The 19,142-nt window shown below is 52.1% G+C and overlaps 1 protein-coding gene across 1 annotated transcript in view; it reads right to left on the bottom strand.

The window, feature by feature from the left end:
- Positions 1 to 627, bottom strand: part of LOC131897318 (DNA (cytosine-5)-methyltransferase 3A-like) — a 42,482-nt gene extending 41,855 nt beyond the window's left edge. Inside the window, exon 1 of the mRNA XM_059248186.1 lies at positions 325 to 627. Coding sequence (XP_059104169.1) covers positions 325 to 387 — 63 coding nt within the window. The 5' untranslated portion in view covers positions 388 to 627. The remainder of the gene's footprint in view (positions 1 to 324) is intronic.
- Between the last annotated feature and the right edge of the window lie 18,515 nt (positions 628 to 19,142).

The raw sequence follows: 19,142 nt of genomic DNA, 5'->3' as shown, positions 1-19,142 counted from the left end.
CTACCGAAAACAAGGGAGAAGCAGAAGCAGGCTCCAACAGAGACACAGTGGCTCACCCGACGTCTCACAGAGAGCACAGGACAGATCCAAAAAGAAATCCAGGTTTTGGGGACTCCCCTGCAAGCAGGACCCTTCAAAGCTACAGGGCCTAGAGTTTGAGCCTGTGCTCGAAGACCCAGAGGTTAGAACGAAGGTCCTGGAACCAGACGACCTGGGTTCAGAGTCCTATATCACCTCAGAATTTACCCTCTGGTGGCGACAGGCCCCTCTCCCTCCCTGGATACCAGCCACAGGGTCTCCTGAAGAGCCAAGCGGGCCGCTTACCTTCCGATCATCCTCCCGCTCCAGAGCGGAGCTGCTGGTGTCCCCGGGGCCGCTGGAGGGCATAGCTGGCAGCTGGGCAGTAGGAGGCAGTCTGGGGCTTCGAGGGCTCTGGGTGGGGGGCTGCTGGCCTTCAGAGACGGAGTTACTGCGGTCCTCGTGAGCAAGAGTTAAAACTTACACATAGATCTTGATGTCAGGCCCTCGGAATGGTGCTGCTGCCTCAGTGCTGGCCCTCGGGTGGCTCTGCCTGTGGGGAAGAGAAGTTGGTCAGCAGGGCACAGTCCACTCCCTCCCAGGACTAGTCTCCAGCCCAGGGCCAGCCTGGCCTCTGACCTCTCTTCTCCCGGTCTCACCAGCACACCAGAGTGGGAGAAACTGAGGCAGCCTCCACCTCCTCTGAGAGCCCGGAGCCCTTTCAGGAACTCAAAGGTGTAGTATAGCGTGTGCCACTTTTGGGGCTTCCAGAGGCCTCCTGCTCCCCCCTCCTCTGCTTTTCTTCCCTCGGAACACACTTCCGCAACCCTCCCTCCCACCCGAGCCAGGCCCTGGGAAACCCCAGCCACCACCAGAGGCCCCCAGCACAGCTACATTTTCCTTCTAATCTGTCCTCACCCGACCCCCACCCCCACCCCCACACCGCTCCTCCAGCGGAGGAGGAAGTGAGCAGCAGCCGCAGGATGTAGTGAAATGAATGTCACTTTGCTGGGCCTGCCCGGGACGGCACCCCACTATCAACGATGCGGCCCTAACCCAGGCTGTGCTGGGATGCGGGTGTGCTGGACTCTCTGGGTACCAGGGGCCGAGGCCATGGCCTCACTGAACAGGCATGCATGCAAGGCACTCTCTGCAAGCCTGGCCCCATTTGCCGTCAGAACTGGTGGGCTTGAGCCCTTCCGAACGAACGCACACGCAGCTGTAAGTCTAGGGTTTTTCTTCCTCCTCCAGGTGTGGGCCGCGAGCCAGTGAAATAACAAAGCCTGAGCCTCAGGCCACAGCTCAGGGTGGGTGTGTTACTGCCACAGATCAACCCCCTTCGCTCCCCGACAGAGACACACAGCGGTCCCTGCTCCCCCCCACCCAGAGACAGCGCCAAGCCCCTGCCTTGAGTGTGTGCCTGCCCGGGAGGGGATTGGCAGCAGAGGGCGAGTAGGAGGTAGGCTGGATCGGAGCCCACCCACACCCTTCCCCTTCCAGTTCCCTGTTCGGCTTCCCAGCTCCCCTCCCGGTTGGGCCTTTCCTCCCAGCCCCCTCTGCCAGGGCTCCCTGGAAAACCAGGAGCGGGAGACTGCCTAGCTTGGGTTGCCCATGGGCCCCGGTCCTTCCCCAGGGAGGTGACAGCCTGGGAGGTGGGTGCCCCAGTTTGGGATCTGGTACTGGCAGCGGCGGGGAGGAAGCTGGAGCTGGAGGGGGCCACTGCAGAGTCAGGAGAGAAAAGGCCTCCGAGGTTAAACCAAGGCCTGTTGAGGAGGCTCTGCCCAACAGGGGCACCCAGGTAGGAGGCACCTTACTCCCTACAGCCCCAAGCTTGGCTAGGTGCTGGGTTCTGTGAAGGCTGGCCGCCCAAATACCTGAGGCAGTGGCTCCACGGCTCCACACAGGGACCCCGCACCTCATCTGGAAAGCTCAAACACTTTCTCAGTTTACCGTGTAAGGCTAGGGCTCAAACAGTTGGGACATGTCTGAGGTGTGAGCCAGATCTCATGACTGAACTCTGAGGGGCCCCCGAGTGCTCTTGGAAGCTAAGTCCTCCTTATCCCCAAGCCCACAGAAACTGCTCTCCACAGCACAAGAGGAAAACTGATCCAACCCAGTCCTCCAAGAGGCTCCCCCGCTGCCATCGGCCGATGATTCCTCCCAAATCCCAGCTCTCCCTTCGTGACCACAGTCGTTTCCAATCACCCCACATCAAAGAATGAAAAGCGGGTGATAGCACCGAGGCGAAGCTGGTAGGGAAAAAAATGTTGGACCCAGAGCCAACAGATAAGGTCCTGACTGGGTCAGCTGATTCCCAGGATGTCACCTGGCTCCACCTGCCCCACAGTTGGGGTCTCACAGGCAACAGGAGGGGGCTGCCAGCAGGCTAGAGAGGTACCTTCAAGTGTCCGCCAAGGGACACAGACCAGGCACAGAGCAAGCAATGGGAATTCGTCTGCACCACGGTCCAGAGAGACCCAGGGGAACCTGTATTGGGGTTCTGGGAGAGGAGCCTCTGACCTGAGTGGGCAGGAAAAACAGGATGGCAGAGGGCACCCAGGACATGGAAATGAAGGAATGTGTCTCGGGCCACCCACGTCCCTGACACGTGAGCTTCATGAAAGGTCGTCACGGAAAACAGCGGTCCTGGGTCAAACCTAGGTCCCTTTGTGTTTGTCCAGAGACCTCAAAACTGCTCAGCATTACCCAAAATCATCAGTATGTGACCAGACAAGGTTCCACTCAGTGGCCAAGGTCCCAAGCCTGGGCATAGCATTGCCCACCTGCTCTGGAGAGCCACATTCTTCTCTCAAGCTACCCTGGCTACAGGGAGCAGTGAGCTCCTGGAGCGCTCTCCCAAGCTGGCAGCAGGCACAGAGCCCACCCCAGGATCCAGCAGACCCCAGCACCTACAGCATCCTCCTCACCGAGGCCAAGGCTGCATAACGGGAATCCAGGCCACGAGCCCAGCCATGTTTTTATCTTCTCCTCAATAATTCTTCATGTCCATAGTGACCCTGAATAATGTGCGTAAGAACAGCATAAAAATGTTCATCCTTGAGCTGGGCAGTGGTGGCGCATGCCTTTAATCCCAGTACTCAGGAGATGGAGGTGGAGGCAGAGGCAGGCGGATCTCTGTGAGTTCGAGGCCAGCCTGGTCTACAGAGCAAGTTCCAGGAAAGGCGCAAAGCTACACAGAGAAACCCTGTCTCAAAAACAAACAAAAAAATAGTTCATCCTTAGGCTGGAGAGATGGCTCAGTGGTTAAGAGTGCTTGCTGCTCTTCCAGAGGGCCCTGGCTCCTAACTGCCACAAAACACCCTGCAACTCTAGCTCCCGATGTGACATCCTCTTCTGGCCTCCACAGGCACTGGCACACACATGGTACATGCTCTCTCTCTCTCTCTCTCTCTCTCTCTCTCTCTCTCTCTCTCTCTCTCTCTCTCTCTCTCTCTCTTTTGTGCGCGCACAAATAAAAGTCATCTTTAGTGAGGAAATGCTCATCCTTGAACTCCTGATCCTCCTGCCTCTGCCTTCCACGGGCTGGGATTTATCATGGTGTCCACCGTGCCTGACCTCTGTGGTGCTTGGGATGGATCCCAGGGCCTTGTGCATGCCAAGAACCCCACTAACTGAACCACCCCGCCAGCCGCTTTGGTTGACTTTTGTTTCCTGGGAGGGTCTCACAGACCAGGGCTGCCCACACACTTGCTCTACAGCTGAGAACTTGAACTCCTGATCCCCCTGCCTCCACCTGCCACGAGCAGAGATTACAGGCCTGTGGCCACCATGCCTCGTGAGAGCTGCAATACCAACTAGTCTCCACATTGTACCACCTTCAACCTCCAGACAGATTTATTTATTTTTTTTTAAGAAGATGTGGATTGACAAGAATAGGCTGAACAAGGGAAAAGACATTACCAACAACATTTCAAGACTGGGAAAGCAACGTAACAGCCAAATTAGAGACCGGATACTTGTCTCCACGGCACCAGGCACCTGTGGGACTAGACTGAAGAGGACACATGTGTGAGGATAAAGAGGCTGGCTCGAGAACCCTCCCTACACCTGCTTCTCCTCAAGTCACAACTTCAGGTTCTCTGGAGGGCAAGATGGCTGAGGGAGAGGTGCCACAGCCCAGCCAGGCAGTCCGTTTAAGTGCTGATGTGAGTTCTCAGGCTCTTCCCCCACTGGACTGGGAAATCGTGGCAGCCAGGCCCAGATTTCCTCTAGAGCAAAGGCCTAAGGATGCAGCACTGCCATCAGCACCACGACGGGGCCAGGACTGCCTGTCTGGTCCACCAGTGTGGATCTGAGGGTTGACAAACCTTCAGGCTCAGAGCTTCCAAACAACTTCTCTGGGTTAGTTGGTTTCAGTCGTTTGTTTTGGTTTTTTGTTTGTTTTATTTTCTGAGACAGGATCTTATTATAGCACCCAGGATGGCCTGGAACTTTCTGTGTAGCCTAGGATGGCCTCAAACTAAAGATTTTCCTGCTTCTACCACGTGAACGGTGATTTCAGGCATGAACCATCACACCTGGCCAGTCCCCCATTCACTGCTTATTTATTTATTTATTTATTTATTTATTTATTTATTTATTTATTTATTTATTTATTTAAAGGATCTCACTATGTAGCCCTGGCTGGCCTGGAACTTGCTACATAGACAAGGCTGGCTTATCACTCAGAGCTCTGCCTGCTTCTGCCTCCTGCAGTCCCACTCTTAATCTAGAAAGGTCAACCAAGGGCCCAATAGATGTTTTATAGGAAAGCGTCTGACTTGGAAGATAGGGACCAGAATAAATAACATCAAACCAACTGGGACAAAACACAACAATGGTAACAGGAAGTTGGTGAAACAAACGTTAGATACAGAGAAGATGTTTTTATAGCCACAAAACAAGAATGTGATGCTACTGAAAAAGAAAAGTTAGAGAACAGGAAAGGACTTCTGGGGGCTGTAGAGATGCACAGCTGTTAAGAGTACACACCACTCTTAAGGACAGAATCCAGCTCCCAGCATGCTGTGGAACAACCTTTTTGTACACTGTGAATATTTGTTGCTCTCATTGGTTTTTTTTTTCCTTTTTAAATTTATTTATTATAAATTTCCTGTCTGCATGTATCCCTGCCTGCCAGAAGAGGGCACCAGATCTCATTATAGATGGTTGTGAACCACCATGTGGTTGCTGGGAATTGAACTCAGGACCTCTGGAAGAGCAGCCAGTGCTCTTAACCTCTGAGCCATCTCTCCAGCCCTGCTCTCATTGTTTAATAAAAGGCTAAATGGCTAATAGCTAGGCAGGCAGAGGTTAGGCGGAACTTGCGGACAAAAAGAGAGGCTGGGAAGAAGAAGGGCGGAGTCACCAGCCAGATGCAGAGGAAACAGGAGATGAACATGCCGTGCTGAAAAAGGTACCACCCTGCGGTAGAGTGTAGATAAGAAATACGGTTGATTTAAGTTGAAAGAGCTAGTTAGTAACAAACCTAAGCTATTGGCCGAGCATTTATAATTAATAATAAGTCCCTGTGTGATTATTTGGGAGCAGGCTGGCAGGACAGAAAACCCCACCTACACAGCACTCACATCAACTGGCTTATAATCACCTGTAACTCTAGTTTCTGGGGATGTGACACCTCTGGCTTCTTGTGTATCTACATTCACATACACAGACAGGCAGGCACACACATCGCTAAAACATAAATGCATCTTTTTAAAAAAAAGGAACTTGTAGAAATACAAAATCATGGTAGTAGAAATATAAAACTCGGTGGCTGACTAGAAATAAAGTGATTTCCAGGATCTCGCTAGGCCACTATCATATCAACACATATCCAAAAGAGTTGAAAGATGTCAAAGAGACATCTGTACTTATTTACTGAGGTGCTGTTTGCGAAAGGGAATCCACTAACGGACGACCAAATAAAGAGAAGATGGGATGTATGCCCAATCAAGTATTGCTCAGTTACAAAACAACGAAACTGCCATTTGCAGCCACAGGGAAGGGCTGGGAGCACCTTAGATTAAGAAATAAATCACCGGGCAGTGGTGGCACACATCTTTAATCCTAGCATTTGGGAGGCAGAGACAGGTGGATCTCTGTGAGTTCAAGGCCAGCCTGGTCTACAGAGCTAGATCCAGGAGAGCCAGAGCTGTTATATGGAGAAACCCTGTATCAAAAATAAACAAAAACAAAACAAAACAAAACAAAAAAACAAAGAAAGAAAAAGAAAGCAGGCATGGGAAGACAAATATCACATGACTTTATTTACATGTAAAAGTTTGGCCAGGCATGGTGGCGCACGCCTTTTATCCCAGCATTTGGGAGGCAGAGACAGGCAGATCTGTGAGTTTAAGGACAGCCTGGTCTATTGGGCAAGTTCCAAGCCTGCCAGAGCTACAGAGTGAGACTCTGCCTCAGGGAAGAGGAGGGGGAGAAAGCTGTTTTACACGTTGGTCTCACAGAAAAAAAAAGTATAGACTGGCAGTTACCAGAGGAAGGGAAGAGATGTGAGAGGGTGAGAAAAGATGGTTAATGGGTACAGGGGTACAGCTAGGTACAAGAAATAATGGTACGGGGGTACAGCTAGGTACACATAATAACTTTTTTAAAAAGTTCTTTTTTTTTTTAATGTGTATTGTATGTGCGTGACTATGTGTGTCACATGTGTGGGTTCCCTCAGAGGCCAGAGGGGGGGCGCTGTATCCCCAGGAAATGGATCCCAGGGCACCTATGGGTGCCGGGAACAGAACTCAGGCCCTCTGCAACTGCTGAGCCATCTCTCCAACTTCCTGAAGGAGTAACTTTCATGCTCTGTAGCCCAGGAGCGCAGCGAAGAGGAGTTTGTTCCTAACACAAAGAAATGATTGACGTTTGAGTGAGGGTTCCCCTAATACCCTGATGAGCATGTTACACAGAAGTACTGAAGTACCAAGTGCAGGCAGGAGAGGGGCTCTGTGTGTGTGTGTGTGTGTGTGTGTGTGTGTGTGTGTGTGTCTACTTGTACAGGCACAGCCGAGAGTTCAGATCCCAAGAATCCACAAAAAAGCTGGGCAGGTGCAGGAGTACAAAGGTCTGTAATCCCCACTCACTCACATCCTAGAAGATGCAGATGGAGACCAGAGAACCACCAGAAGCCTGCTGGTCAGACAGAATAGTGTTCCACACACACGCACATGTGCACCTATGTATACTCAAACATATACACACACAACCATGCACCCACGTGCACCCACTTGCAAAAATACCTGACGATGTGTACCAAAACCTGCATATGGTAGAAAAATTAATATTTGTCATTTAATAGAAGTGGTTCATTTAAAAGGAAAAAAAAGATGGACATGATTATGCATGAAACTGTCATCCCAGCTACTTGGGAGGCTGAGACAGGAGGCTTGCTATAAGTTTAAGGGCAGCCTGGTCTATACAGCAAATTTCAGGTCAGTCAAGACTATGTGGTAAGATACTGCCTGGGGGCAAAAGGAAACAGACCTCACCGCTCCTGGTAGAGTGCTTTACCCCGTCACGTCGTCACGTAAATGTGAGACTAGAATAAAGACACTTTCAACCACACGAGGTCTCACACTCTATTGGAAGGAAGCTTGGGAAAATACCTATAATCCAGCACATCTATCATCTATTACAATATCTATAATACAGCACATGAGACGAGGGAAAGGGATCTTTGTTGTGAGGCTGAAAAGCGTCTATGCAGTGACGCCCTGACTCATGGTTCAGGCCTGCCAGGCCCTGCCATCTGCTGCTGGACCTGACAAGTGGCGGGGACATCTTCTGGTCCCAGTCTACAACCAGAACCCAGGTGCTGCCTGGATTTGGATACTCAGTCACCTGTCCTAGAGGACATGCTCCAACCAGGGGGGTGAACCGAGCAAGAGGAGGGCACAAAAGCAGTCACAACCCACAGGTAGAGAGAACGAGATCCAACCAAGGATCACCACAAAGGAACATCAGGAATGTCAACCATCACAGCCCCATGCCGAGTGGACCCAGCGTGAGTGAGTACAGACCCCCAAAAGTGGACAGAGATATTTTCAACCCACCGTGACTGTCTCGATACAAAGCCATTCTGAAGGTTATCAGGAGAGTAGAAGGAATTAGCAACAGGCACAAAGAAAACAAGGCAAGCCCGGCGGTGGTGGTGGTGCACGCCTTTAATCCCAGCACCGGGAGGCAGAGGCAGGGGGATCTCTGAGTTTGAGGCCAACTTAGTCTACAGAGACAGTTTCAGGATAGCCAAGGCTACACAAAGAAACTCCGTCTCTTAAAACCAGAGAGAGAGCTGGGCGGTGGTGGCGCACGCCTTTAATCCCAGCACTCGGGAGGCAGAGCCAGGTGGATCTCTGTGAGTTCGAGGCCAGCCTGGGCTACCAAGTGAGTTCCAGGAAAAGGCGCAAAGCTGCACAGAGAAACCCTGTCTCGAAAAACCAAAAAAAAAAAAAAAAAAAAAAAACAGAGAGAGAGCGAGAGCGAGAGCGAGAGAGAGAGAGAGAGAGAGAGAGAGAGAGAGAAGGAAAGAAAAAAGACAAGGCAAGCGAAACACAAGGCAACCACTAACTACAGGGGAAATAAAAAGGAAACTCATTAGGCTCAGCTGTGAATAAGTTACATTGACACAATAATGCAAATGTTATGTTGGTTTAACAAAGGTGCTTACACACACACACACACACACATCTACACACATGGCACGAGCATTTTATGTAACACAAAATTAGTGGCCTACAAGAACAGATTTCTTACCTGGCAGCCCTGCACATTAGAAGTCACAGTGGTTCCCCCCTAAAGCTAAGGGGTCAAGGTGCTGGCAGGGCTGCATTCTTTCCTACAGAGTCTAGGGAATCTTCTTCCCCACTTGTCCCAGCCTCTAGAGGTTGACTCCTTTCCTGGGCTCACAGCCCCTTCCATCTCCAGAGCTATCTGTGGTCATCGGTCCCTCTCATCATGTTGTGACACTCTGCTCCTGCCTTTGTGGTTCATTTCTAAGGGCCCCCATGGTTACAATGATGGATTCAGATAATCCAGGATAATCTCTCCATTTCAAGGTCTTTAATTTAATCACATCTGCCAAGTCCCTTTGATCATGTGAGGTAATGTATCCATAGGTTCAGGGAATTAGAACATGGCTGTTTTTATTATGCCTGTTCGAAGCAGACATCTACATATGTGAACATGAGCACAGACATTTCTGAGTGACTACTGGAAGGGTATTGTTAATAGTAAGCCTACTACAAACTATTTAGGGTGACTCAGTGGATAAAGGGGCTTGCCACCAAGCCTGATGACCCGAGTTTAATACCATTGAGGGGGGGAAAAGTGACTCCTGCAAGATGACCTCTACACACATGCCAGGGTGTGTGTACCCCCTCAACACACACACACACACACACACACACACAAATAAGATGTAATAATGTTTCAAGAGAATCTATTGAACAGAAAATCAATGGAAAATATCTACATAGAGAGATTATTATGTGCAGAAGTAAATAAAGATTGCTGGCGGACACATCCAAAGGATCAATAGTAGCTGCCTCTCAGAAGGCAGAGGAACAGGCAAAGGCCACTGGCCTCATCGTTGGTATTCCGCTTCCTAGACCTTCTGTATGTACTACTGTTAGGAGAGATGATTTACCAGGAGGGACCCGGCCTGGGGAAAAGGCCTTCAACTCCACCTCGGCCACTGATGGTATGTGGCCTCGGGTCTCTCCTCCAGAAATAGGAGAGGAGCTATAGCCATCCCCCTTCTGCTGTTCGGTGAAATCATCACGTCCCACAGAGCAACCAACCTCAGCTTGTCACACCTACAGTTCCATCACCAGCTACCTCCCTCCCAGCGTGCACCCTGTCCTTCATGAAGTATCCAGTCCTCCAGCCCATGATATCACCTCGTTTTTGTCACTCCCAAACTGGGGGTGTCAGTGCTGAACACATCCCAACCACGGTCACGCGTCAGATCAAAGCCCCACAATCCAGCCTTCTTCTAGGGCCTCAAGTTGGGTCCCACCCACTGTCCCCAACACCATCTCCACCTTCCTGTCCAGGCTCAACCTCCTCAACAGCTCAGGATGCCTTAGGTCTCAGCTCCCTTGTGTGCTCCCACTTACCAAAACAACCCCATCAGCACCCACAGACTGGAATCCTTGTTCTACGTAACCCCAAAGTCCCTCCTGCCTCACCTCCAGTCTTCTGAGGATTTCTTTTTTTTTTTTTTTTTCCAGTTTTTTCGAGACAGGGTTTCTCTGTGTAGCTTTGCGCCTTTCCTGGAACTCGCTTTGGAGACCAGGCTGGACTCGAACTCACAGAGATCCACCTGGCTCTGCCTCCCGAGTGCTGGGATTAAAGGCATGCGCCACCACTGCCCGATGTTTCTGAGGATTTCTGAAGGTTTGGATTGTGCTTGCATTCTGCCCCCACCCACCCACCTACCCTGGTGCAGTGACCATGTGACCTGAAAGAGCCAATCAGAAGCGTTACCTGAAACTTTTTTTTTTTTTTTTTAACTGATACTACAGAAAGATGAGAAAAGCCAAAAATGAGTTGGGGGTTACTAGCCACTGTCTCGAGGCCACATGGGATGAGCAGGGCCCAGAACAAAGAGCCAATGGATGTAGAGAAGGAATCAAAGGTAACAGTTGTCTGGCCAGGGCACTGGCCCACCTGAGGTGAGGGACTTCCTGTACTGTGTGAGTGAGTCTGAGGAGCCGATAGGAGGCAGCCTGACTCAGGAGTTGGTCTCCAGCTCTGGGAAGCCCTCCAGGAAGCCAGGCTGGTCCACACCTTGACCTTTTTCCTTTGAATCAGGTTGGCCCCGGGTTCCTCAGCTGTAAATAGAGGGAATAACAGAACTTGCCTCACACAACTAGGGAGAGACTGAAAAAGTAATGAATTAAAAATGTTTCCTAGAGTGCCTGGCACTGAGAAAAACATCGATAAATCTTCACAATTATTAGTCTGACTCATCCACCCACAGATTCTCTCCTTTCTCAAAATCCCTGGAGTGCCCACAAGTGGACGTCGCTCAACCAGAAGCTGTGTGTATTAAGCTCCTACGCCACGCCACGCCACGCCACGCTTGTGAACAGAGCTTTACGATGTCAACATCTCATTAACTCTCACACAGCACCCCCACCATCTGGAGTGAGTACTATTTTTATCCCCATTTCCCAGATGAGGAAAATGAAGTCTGGGAAGGTTCCCAAACTGCCCTAAGGTCATAGTCAGAGGACCATGGCTCAAAGGCCGTCCTGTCCATCACCATCTCTTGGAATTAGCTTAGGACTTCTGCAGCTATATTCACTTAGGGCACAGACAGGCCAGGAAACAGTTTCCAGCCCCTCTTACTCCTGGTTCAGTTTGGGGGCTGGTGGCGGTGGGACACACCACAATCTTCTATTGTAGTGCTTCGCCCGATGGAGGAGTTCATTTATTCATTCAGCTCTTTGCTGAGCGCCTGTCACATGACAAGCACTGTGCTGTGTAAACTGCTGAACTCAGTCCCTTCTAACAAACCTAAGCAGGTTCAGTTGCTCTCCATGTTTTGGAAGAACAGAGGGATCCTAAGGAGCTGTGACAGTCCGGTGCAGGATCATGGATCCAGGTCCAGCCCACTCCACAGCCCTGGAAACAGGGAGGCACCCAGCAGGGCATGCTAAGCCTAGACCCCAGTGTCAAAGCCAGTGACCCGGGGGTCCCTAGCTCCTGCACAATGGCCACATGGCTGAGTTTCCTATCTGAGGTGGGAAAGAGGTAGAGGGGACTCCTGTGGAGGGTGGGCCTGTCCCCCACTCACATCACCTCATCATCCACGAAAGTGGTCCAAGCAGAAAGCTGAGTGGGACATCAGGGGTTCCCCCGCCTCCTACCAAAGCCTCCCTGGGTCAAAAGGCTGAGGCTGGGTAGAAGGGACCGGAGGAGGTCTCGGTTCCACTTTTGGGTAAGGTGACATCATCGTCCCACTTGCTCCCACCTTCCGAAGAGTCACTTCCACCCAGCCCACCAGCTGCCCACAGAAGACCAACAGTCCTACCATCCTGTCCTCACTTCCGAGCCCAGCTGACTCAGGAGTCATCATGGGAGGATCTCAGACTCCCCAGAAACCATAGCTCCACCATCAGAAGCATCCACGAGCATGCTACACCTCCCGCCACCATGGCAGCCACAGGGGAGGGGATGAGTCTGAATCATACACTCCTTTGCTTGCGCTAATGGTTACCATGACACAGCCCCTAAAGCAGAGAGAATAAAAGGTCTATGCCCAAAATAGATGCCGTGAAAGAGCTGGAATTGTTCTCAGGAGTCAACAGGAGCCACCACTGACTCCCATAAAGGAGCTCCCGTTGCGGAGTATGGGGCACAAAAGACCATCTCCTCGGGCTGTGTGTTGTGGCAACCAAAATAGGCTTGCCATGGTCTGAGTAAGGACTACGGGGTGACCAAGCTTGAAGGTCCCTGATGAGTTCTGTGGCAGCTCCTACCCTCTTCAGGAGGTGGCCCCTGAACCAGAGCTGGGTATTTCTCTCAAGAACGGGCCACATTTGCCAATTGCAAAGACTCTTTAGTCCCTTCTCTACCCAATTCATCTGGCTCCTGCTCCCCTCCCCACACATACCTTTCTACTCACTGGAGACACACTTAATCCCCGAAAGAAAGCTTTCACCAGCAGACCTCAAAATGGGTCTGTAAGGAGGTGAGACATCTGCCTGGCTTTTTTGGGCCCCTGGGGCCATTGACTCAACTGTCTGCAAACAGTTACTACAATGTCTGGAATGACTGGTGCTAACAGTAAGCACTGCTGGTGTGCAGGACCCCAGGAAGACCAGACTAGAAGGGAGAGAAATCCCTCCAGGGGATCCTAGAATTTCCATGCTCCCAAGTGAGGGTAGTGGAAGATTTGGCTCCTTCGGGGTCACTAGTGAAGTAGGACCTGCTGAGGCTCTCCAGGCTGTGAGCAGGGTTAAAACAGAACTGTTTAACAAGAGGAAACCGGATCAAAAAATGTGAACAAACGCAGAAACCAGGACTTTTGTGGGGTTTCCATAACTTGGGTTATAGACAATTGTGAGCCAGCTGATGAACCAAACTCGGGTCTTCTGGAAGAGCAGCAAGTGCTCTCAACTGCTGAGCCATCTCTCCGGGCCCTGACCTTGAATTCTTGATCTCTAGCCTCTACCTCTCAAATGCTGAGGTTACAGATCCGTGCCACCATGATTAGCCAGGATTAGAACTTTGCAAGGATAAGTCTGGACAGGTAGACAGGTGCCCAGTTATTCTGCTGCTGCGTGGGAGGTCAGATGGGTCGGAAAGGCTCACACGGAAGCCATGTAATCGAAGGACTAAACCGTACCAGGTGCTAGCGCCCTTTATCGCCGCCTTCTGTGAAAGTACAGATGGGCCCTTTATTTCTCCTTTGCTGGCTGGCACAATACACTTAGGAGAAGGCACTGGCGAGCCAGGCAGCCTTTATGCCAACACTCGGGAAGCAGGGTGGATCTCCAAGTTCGAGGCCAGCCTGGTCTACAGAGCGAGTTCTAGGATAGCCAGCGCTACACCGAGAAACCCTGTCTCAAAAAAAACAATAGCGGGAGGAGGAAGAAGCTGCGGCAGCTCTGGAGAGACACTCAAGGGGAAGCTGACCTTCCTGGACCAGTGTGCTGTCTTGAAGGTTCCTTTATCACACAGAACTTCTTCAGCCTCCGGCTCTCAGAATGGACGCTTTCTAGCATCAAGCTCTCCTAGGAGCCCAGACTTCCCGGCACTCAGTTCTGTTACAGCTTCTCTGGCTCCAGCAGGGCATGAGGGCAGCAGCCAGCAGCTTCCCAGCACTCCCCTGGGGAGCTGAGCGGCGCACGAACCTCGAGGAAGACGCCTCCTTTAGACCCAGGTAGTCCAGGACGCAGACTTCTGCTAAGATTCATCCACACGGCACTAGTGACTCCTCTGCCATCTGGGGAGCCATGGCCACACCCTCTCCATCAAGGGCAGCGTCTTCCCTGGTACTCTGGCAACTACAGGGGCATTAGCTGTTCTCATAGCCCCTACTTCTGTATTCACGGGAGGTGTTTTGTTTTGTTTTGTTTTTCTGGCTGACCAACCCTATTATCCCAATCCCCTGTTATAGTTCATAGTTCTTCATATTAAACTTTCCTTGTTCAAAAACACCATGTGGCTTCTGTCTCCTGATGGACCCGGTCTGACAGGGCCACTGGTCCTCAAGGGCTTTGTCCTTCCTTAGGTCTTGGAGCTTATTAGCAACCCTGCCAGCTAGCCACTCCTTGGTCCCAGCACACTTCCTCAACAGTCGCCTATGGAACACCACGGTCGAGTTGAGCTACAGGGCGAACAAGAGTCCCTGCTTCTGGCAGTTCACAAACCCAAGGATCATCTGTGCTCTGGGTCTGCCACCCTGGCCTCTGCCCTGTGTCCAGGGCTAGTGAGGGGCCAGCTCCGCCTTCACTGTGGTACTGCCGCGGTTCTCCCCCCCCCAACACCCCTAGGCTCAATGCACACAGACCTCCCCCTGCATGGCTGGCTGTCTCTATCTGCTCTGCCTGCCCACCTGGATGCACAGGTTGAAATTCTGCTCTTGAGAACCAGGCCCCTGGAGCGGGCCCTATTTCCTAGCTTCTCGGCAGAATTGTCCACACAGGCTTCCCTCGAGCCAAACCTGATGCCTACGAGAAGACTGCGGTGATGGACGCAGTCCTGGGGGGGGGGGTATTTAAGACAATCCCACTGTACACTTTACAAGGGTGGATTGAACAGAATGCAAATTCCATCTTGCTAAGGCGGACTCCCCCAGCTGTGAGGTGCCCACGGATTTCACACGTGATAAAACCTCACTGATCCGATCTCACCCTGACAGCTGGCTACACACCACTTGGATGCTCGCTCTGACCTCCCCTCCCCTCTCCCAGCTGACCCCCATCACTCCATGTCCGGTCATGTCCTCAGCTAATATGCTGTCTCCACAGTCTGTTCACACCAATCTCCACTGAAAGGGGAGCCCCTCCCAAGCCCCGTGACATCCCCTCACCCCATCCTTCAGGCTGACATATCTCCTTCCTTCATCCTCCCCTGGCCTCCTACCCAGGGGCTTTAACAGTGTCTGTGGGTGGTCATGTAACACTGCACATGTATATACATGTGTCTAGTTTCCCCAAACATAGGAGGTCAAGGTTCACGTCTTGTTCTTTCCCATCCGGGCTGCACAGCCCACAGTTGGGGCTGGCTTCTGCCCTGTTCTAGGTGACCCTTGAGTAGAGAGGACTGTGGGAAGTCACTCCCAGGCAGCTGCAGCATCCCCAGCACAGTGTGGCAGTGCCTAGTGACCCCCCACAATCCTCGTTCTAGGGGTCGCTTGGGAGACATGGAAAGGTCACATGGAGCTGAGGCTCTAACCCACCATCCCCAGGCCAAAAGTGACACCTGCCATGGGTCCTGCAGCTCTTCCTGTCCCCTGATGGCCAGGTGAGGGGATCACAGGAATCCAGAAAGGGGCAGGCCTCCCACCCCTTGGGACCCTTGGAAACTGGCTGCAACTACTCCTGACCACAGTGTCCACAGCCAAGCTTCCCCCAGGCCTGCTCTACCCGCCTCTTTCTCCACCAAGCATGCCAGTAACTACGGAGCTGACCACTCCTAGAGCAGAACTGGGAAGTCCGCTAGGGTCTCCAGGACCTGGGAGGTATGGGGGGAGTCAACTTCTCCTCAGACCACAAGGCAGGAAAGGGGCAGTTCTAACACCTGGTGCATCTGCTCTGTCTCCCTACCCTCTTCATTGGTGGAAAGGGTTGAGGAGAGCAGGAGGAAGCCCACGTCCCAGAACCCCCAGCCCCTCCACAGAAGCCCAGCTTCAGCGGCTCACCAGACCATATCTCAGACCCCGTAGAGGTGTGGGGCACAGCTCCCTAATCGGTCAAGTGGGATGAATGAGCAACCCCAGCTTGTATCGCGAGCTATGAGAACATCTGAGTCAGATGCTCAGCGCGATGCCCGGCGTGTATGGGAGAAGCTCAGCAGATGGTCATTTTAAAAACCATTCTGTGACTCAGGATAAAGGGCCAGGTCACCTCGGGGACTGTGTGCCGAGTCCCACTCAGAAGCGCGACCTCACACTCCCAGGTGTCTGCTGCAGCCTGACTCAGGGTCACAACTTCCCCCTTCCAGGGTGGCCTTAGAAATATCTGTTAGTCACACAGGCCCAGATGTATACACACCAACAAATGCACACACAAAAGCCAAACGCACACAAAAACTCAGATGCGCGTGCGCGACACACACACACACACACACACACACACACAGGCACGTACACACAGAGAGAAACACAAAGCACAAATACACAGACACCATCACAAGCATGCACAGAGCCACATAGAAACGTGGATGTATACACGCAGATTCACACACAGGCTCACAAACACATCCCTACTAACACAGATACACATACAGAGGCACCCAGACATAGAGGTAATGACACCCACATGAAAGATACAGCCACATGCACACAGAGACACCCAGATGGATGCACAGAGTCACATCAACAGTCACAGATGAGCACACAGAACCAGACACAGGAAGGCTCTAATGGTGACCCACAGGCATGGGCCCTCCAGGAGCTGTAGACCCCGGGGGACACCTGGAACAGGGGACCCGAAGCCACCCCCACACAGATGGCAGTTTGCACATTTCACCTACTGTGTGGGCCAAAGAGGCATTTGGAAACCAGCTTGGGAAGCTCATAACCATTCACAACATTGTTCTGCAAGAAAATATAAACCATTGCCCTAGAAACAAACACTTGCAACAGAACCCTCCAAAAGCTGGGGATTGTCTGTACCAGAAAACTAACAGAGCAAGAAGGGGGGGAAAAAACCACATAAACTTGGTTTGCCTCTGCAAAATTAATACCAATTACAAAAACATTTATGTGAACTGCTTACCATTTACACCTAATTACCATGCAGCACAATTATGCATATCATTAAGAGCATACAGGATTAATTATGCTGTATGTTTCATGTGATTACACCTCCACACCCTGAGTTCACAGAGGCCCAGCCTCCCCAGGGCCAGGCCAGGGTCAAGGCCCTTCCTTGCAAGGTTTCGTAGCAGATCCATAGCAAGCCACACCCAGTCTCACTGCTGCTGGCCAGGGACAGCCTAAGGCTTGCCTGGCCCTTCTGGCCAACATCATCAGCATACATCCCAGATGAGAAGCCATCTTTGGCCCAAACCAAAGGGATACAAAGGATCTTCAAATGTCTACCAGAAGCCACAGGCGAGGGTCCCAGGCTCACAACACAGTCAAACGCCCCCATGGGAACCTGGACCCACTTGTCTCCAGAGCTCTGGCTCTGCAAGAAGGGCAGCCCACCCAGGTCTAGACCTCATCACACCCATGATTGTCACCTCCCCTCTCCCTCTCTGATCCCCTCAGTTCCCACACTCAGTAGCCTCTCAAGTGTACTGGGGTGACCCAGGCTGGTGGCAAAGACCTAAGCACAAGGACGTCTCTGGCACCTGGATCGAGACCGTCACAGCTACAGAGGGCGGGAGGTGCGGAGTCGGCTGCTCAGCTCACAAGACGGAAGGGGAAGCAGGCATGTGCGGACACGCTTTCCCTGTGCCAAACTGGGAACACACATGGCTGGATTTAAATCCTCAAACACCTGTGAAGCCAACTGCCTAAGGAGTCTTTGAAGAGATGAGTGCAAGAATAGCCAGGCTTGGAGCAAGAGGCACACACAAGGCAGACAAACACACACACACACACAGTGTGAGAGAGCCTGACAGTATAGATCCACTCTGCAGATGGTAACACCAAGGTGGACAGAGGCTGGGTGACCCGCTCAAGGACACACGCCAAGGAAGCAGCAGAGCCAAGGTCAAATCCCCATCTGCCGGTGCCAAGTCTGGTGGCCGTGGCACGCTGCCACACCGCCTCTGCCTGAGTTCAGCAAGACCAACATGGTTCATGTCCTTATCCCAGAATTCCCTGGGAAGAGCCTTCTGAGTCTACCTCGTGAAACACGGAAGACTCCTTTCTGTCTGATAGTTTGGGTCTTGTTCCTTTTCCGTTCTCTTACCAAAAAGGCTGGTCCCGGCTTGCTCCCTCCTACTTGGGCAGACCTGGCCCCCCCAATAGAGAAGACAGCTTCACTCAAGTCCAAGGACATTCTCAATGACACTTACCCAAATGGAGCAGCCTGGGAGTGGAGGGCTAGGCCTGGCAGCTCATCTCTGGGGCGGGTAGGGGAGAGTTACCAAGAAGCAGACATCCCAGTTCAAATCCCAAACACCAGCATCACGGATGCCTGTGACACACGCCTGGTGAAGTCACTAACTCCCTCACACATCTGCAGGGCCGCCTAGGACTGATGAAATCGATGGCCATGCTTTTTCACCCATCCCACGGACGCCCCCTTCAGGCCCTCTGACGCATGCTCTCGCCTCCTTCTGCGAGCCTGGCCCAGGCCCAGGCTCTCCCAAGGAAATCAACTTGAACCACAGCTCCAGTGCCTCCCAGGAAGCAACACTCCACAGCCCTCATGGGCTCTCCTGCTCATGTAGAGAGGAGAGGGTCACCACTGCCGCCCCTCGCTCCCTTCAGCACACAGCCCCTTGGTACAGACCCTCCTCCGCTGCACGGCTGTCCCCTACATTTCTACACTGGCTTTCTATCTGCATTTCTCTTCTTTGGTGCCCCAGAATGAACTTTCTTGGATGTCATTGGGGGCCTCGGACTCCAAGTCTAACTAACACTCACTCTCATCTGGGGATAACATCACAGCTCTCCACAGCCTGGCCAGGCTCCGCCCTCTACCCCCATTGAGTTGAAAATGCCCTTGACACCCTAGCTAACTGCTCTGTGCCCTTCCACTCAGCTTAGGCGTCACATCCGGCAGAAATCCCTTCAGGACATTCCCTCCTAGTGACTAGGTTTCCCTTATCTAACCCCAGTAAAGACATGAGCCCCCTTCCTGGTTTTTGTAGTCTTTGTTTTTTCAGCTGCCCACATTGGGCAATTTGTTACCCAGCTCCACCTGAAGCTGCAGGGTCCTTGGGTCTCATCTGAGTCACCAACACGTGACACCCTGGAG

The sequence above is a fragment of the Peromyscus eremicus genome, chromosome 22 (assembly GCF_949786415.1).
Source record: "Peromyscus eremicus chromosome 22, PerEre_H2_v1, whole genome shotgun sequence".
Taxonomy (NCBI): Eukaryota; Metazoa; Chordata; class Mammalia; order Rodentia; family Cricetidae; genus Peromyscus; species Peromyscus eremicus.
This window is presented reverse-complemented; position numbering and strand designations above follow the sequence as displayed.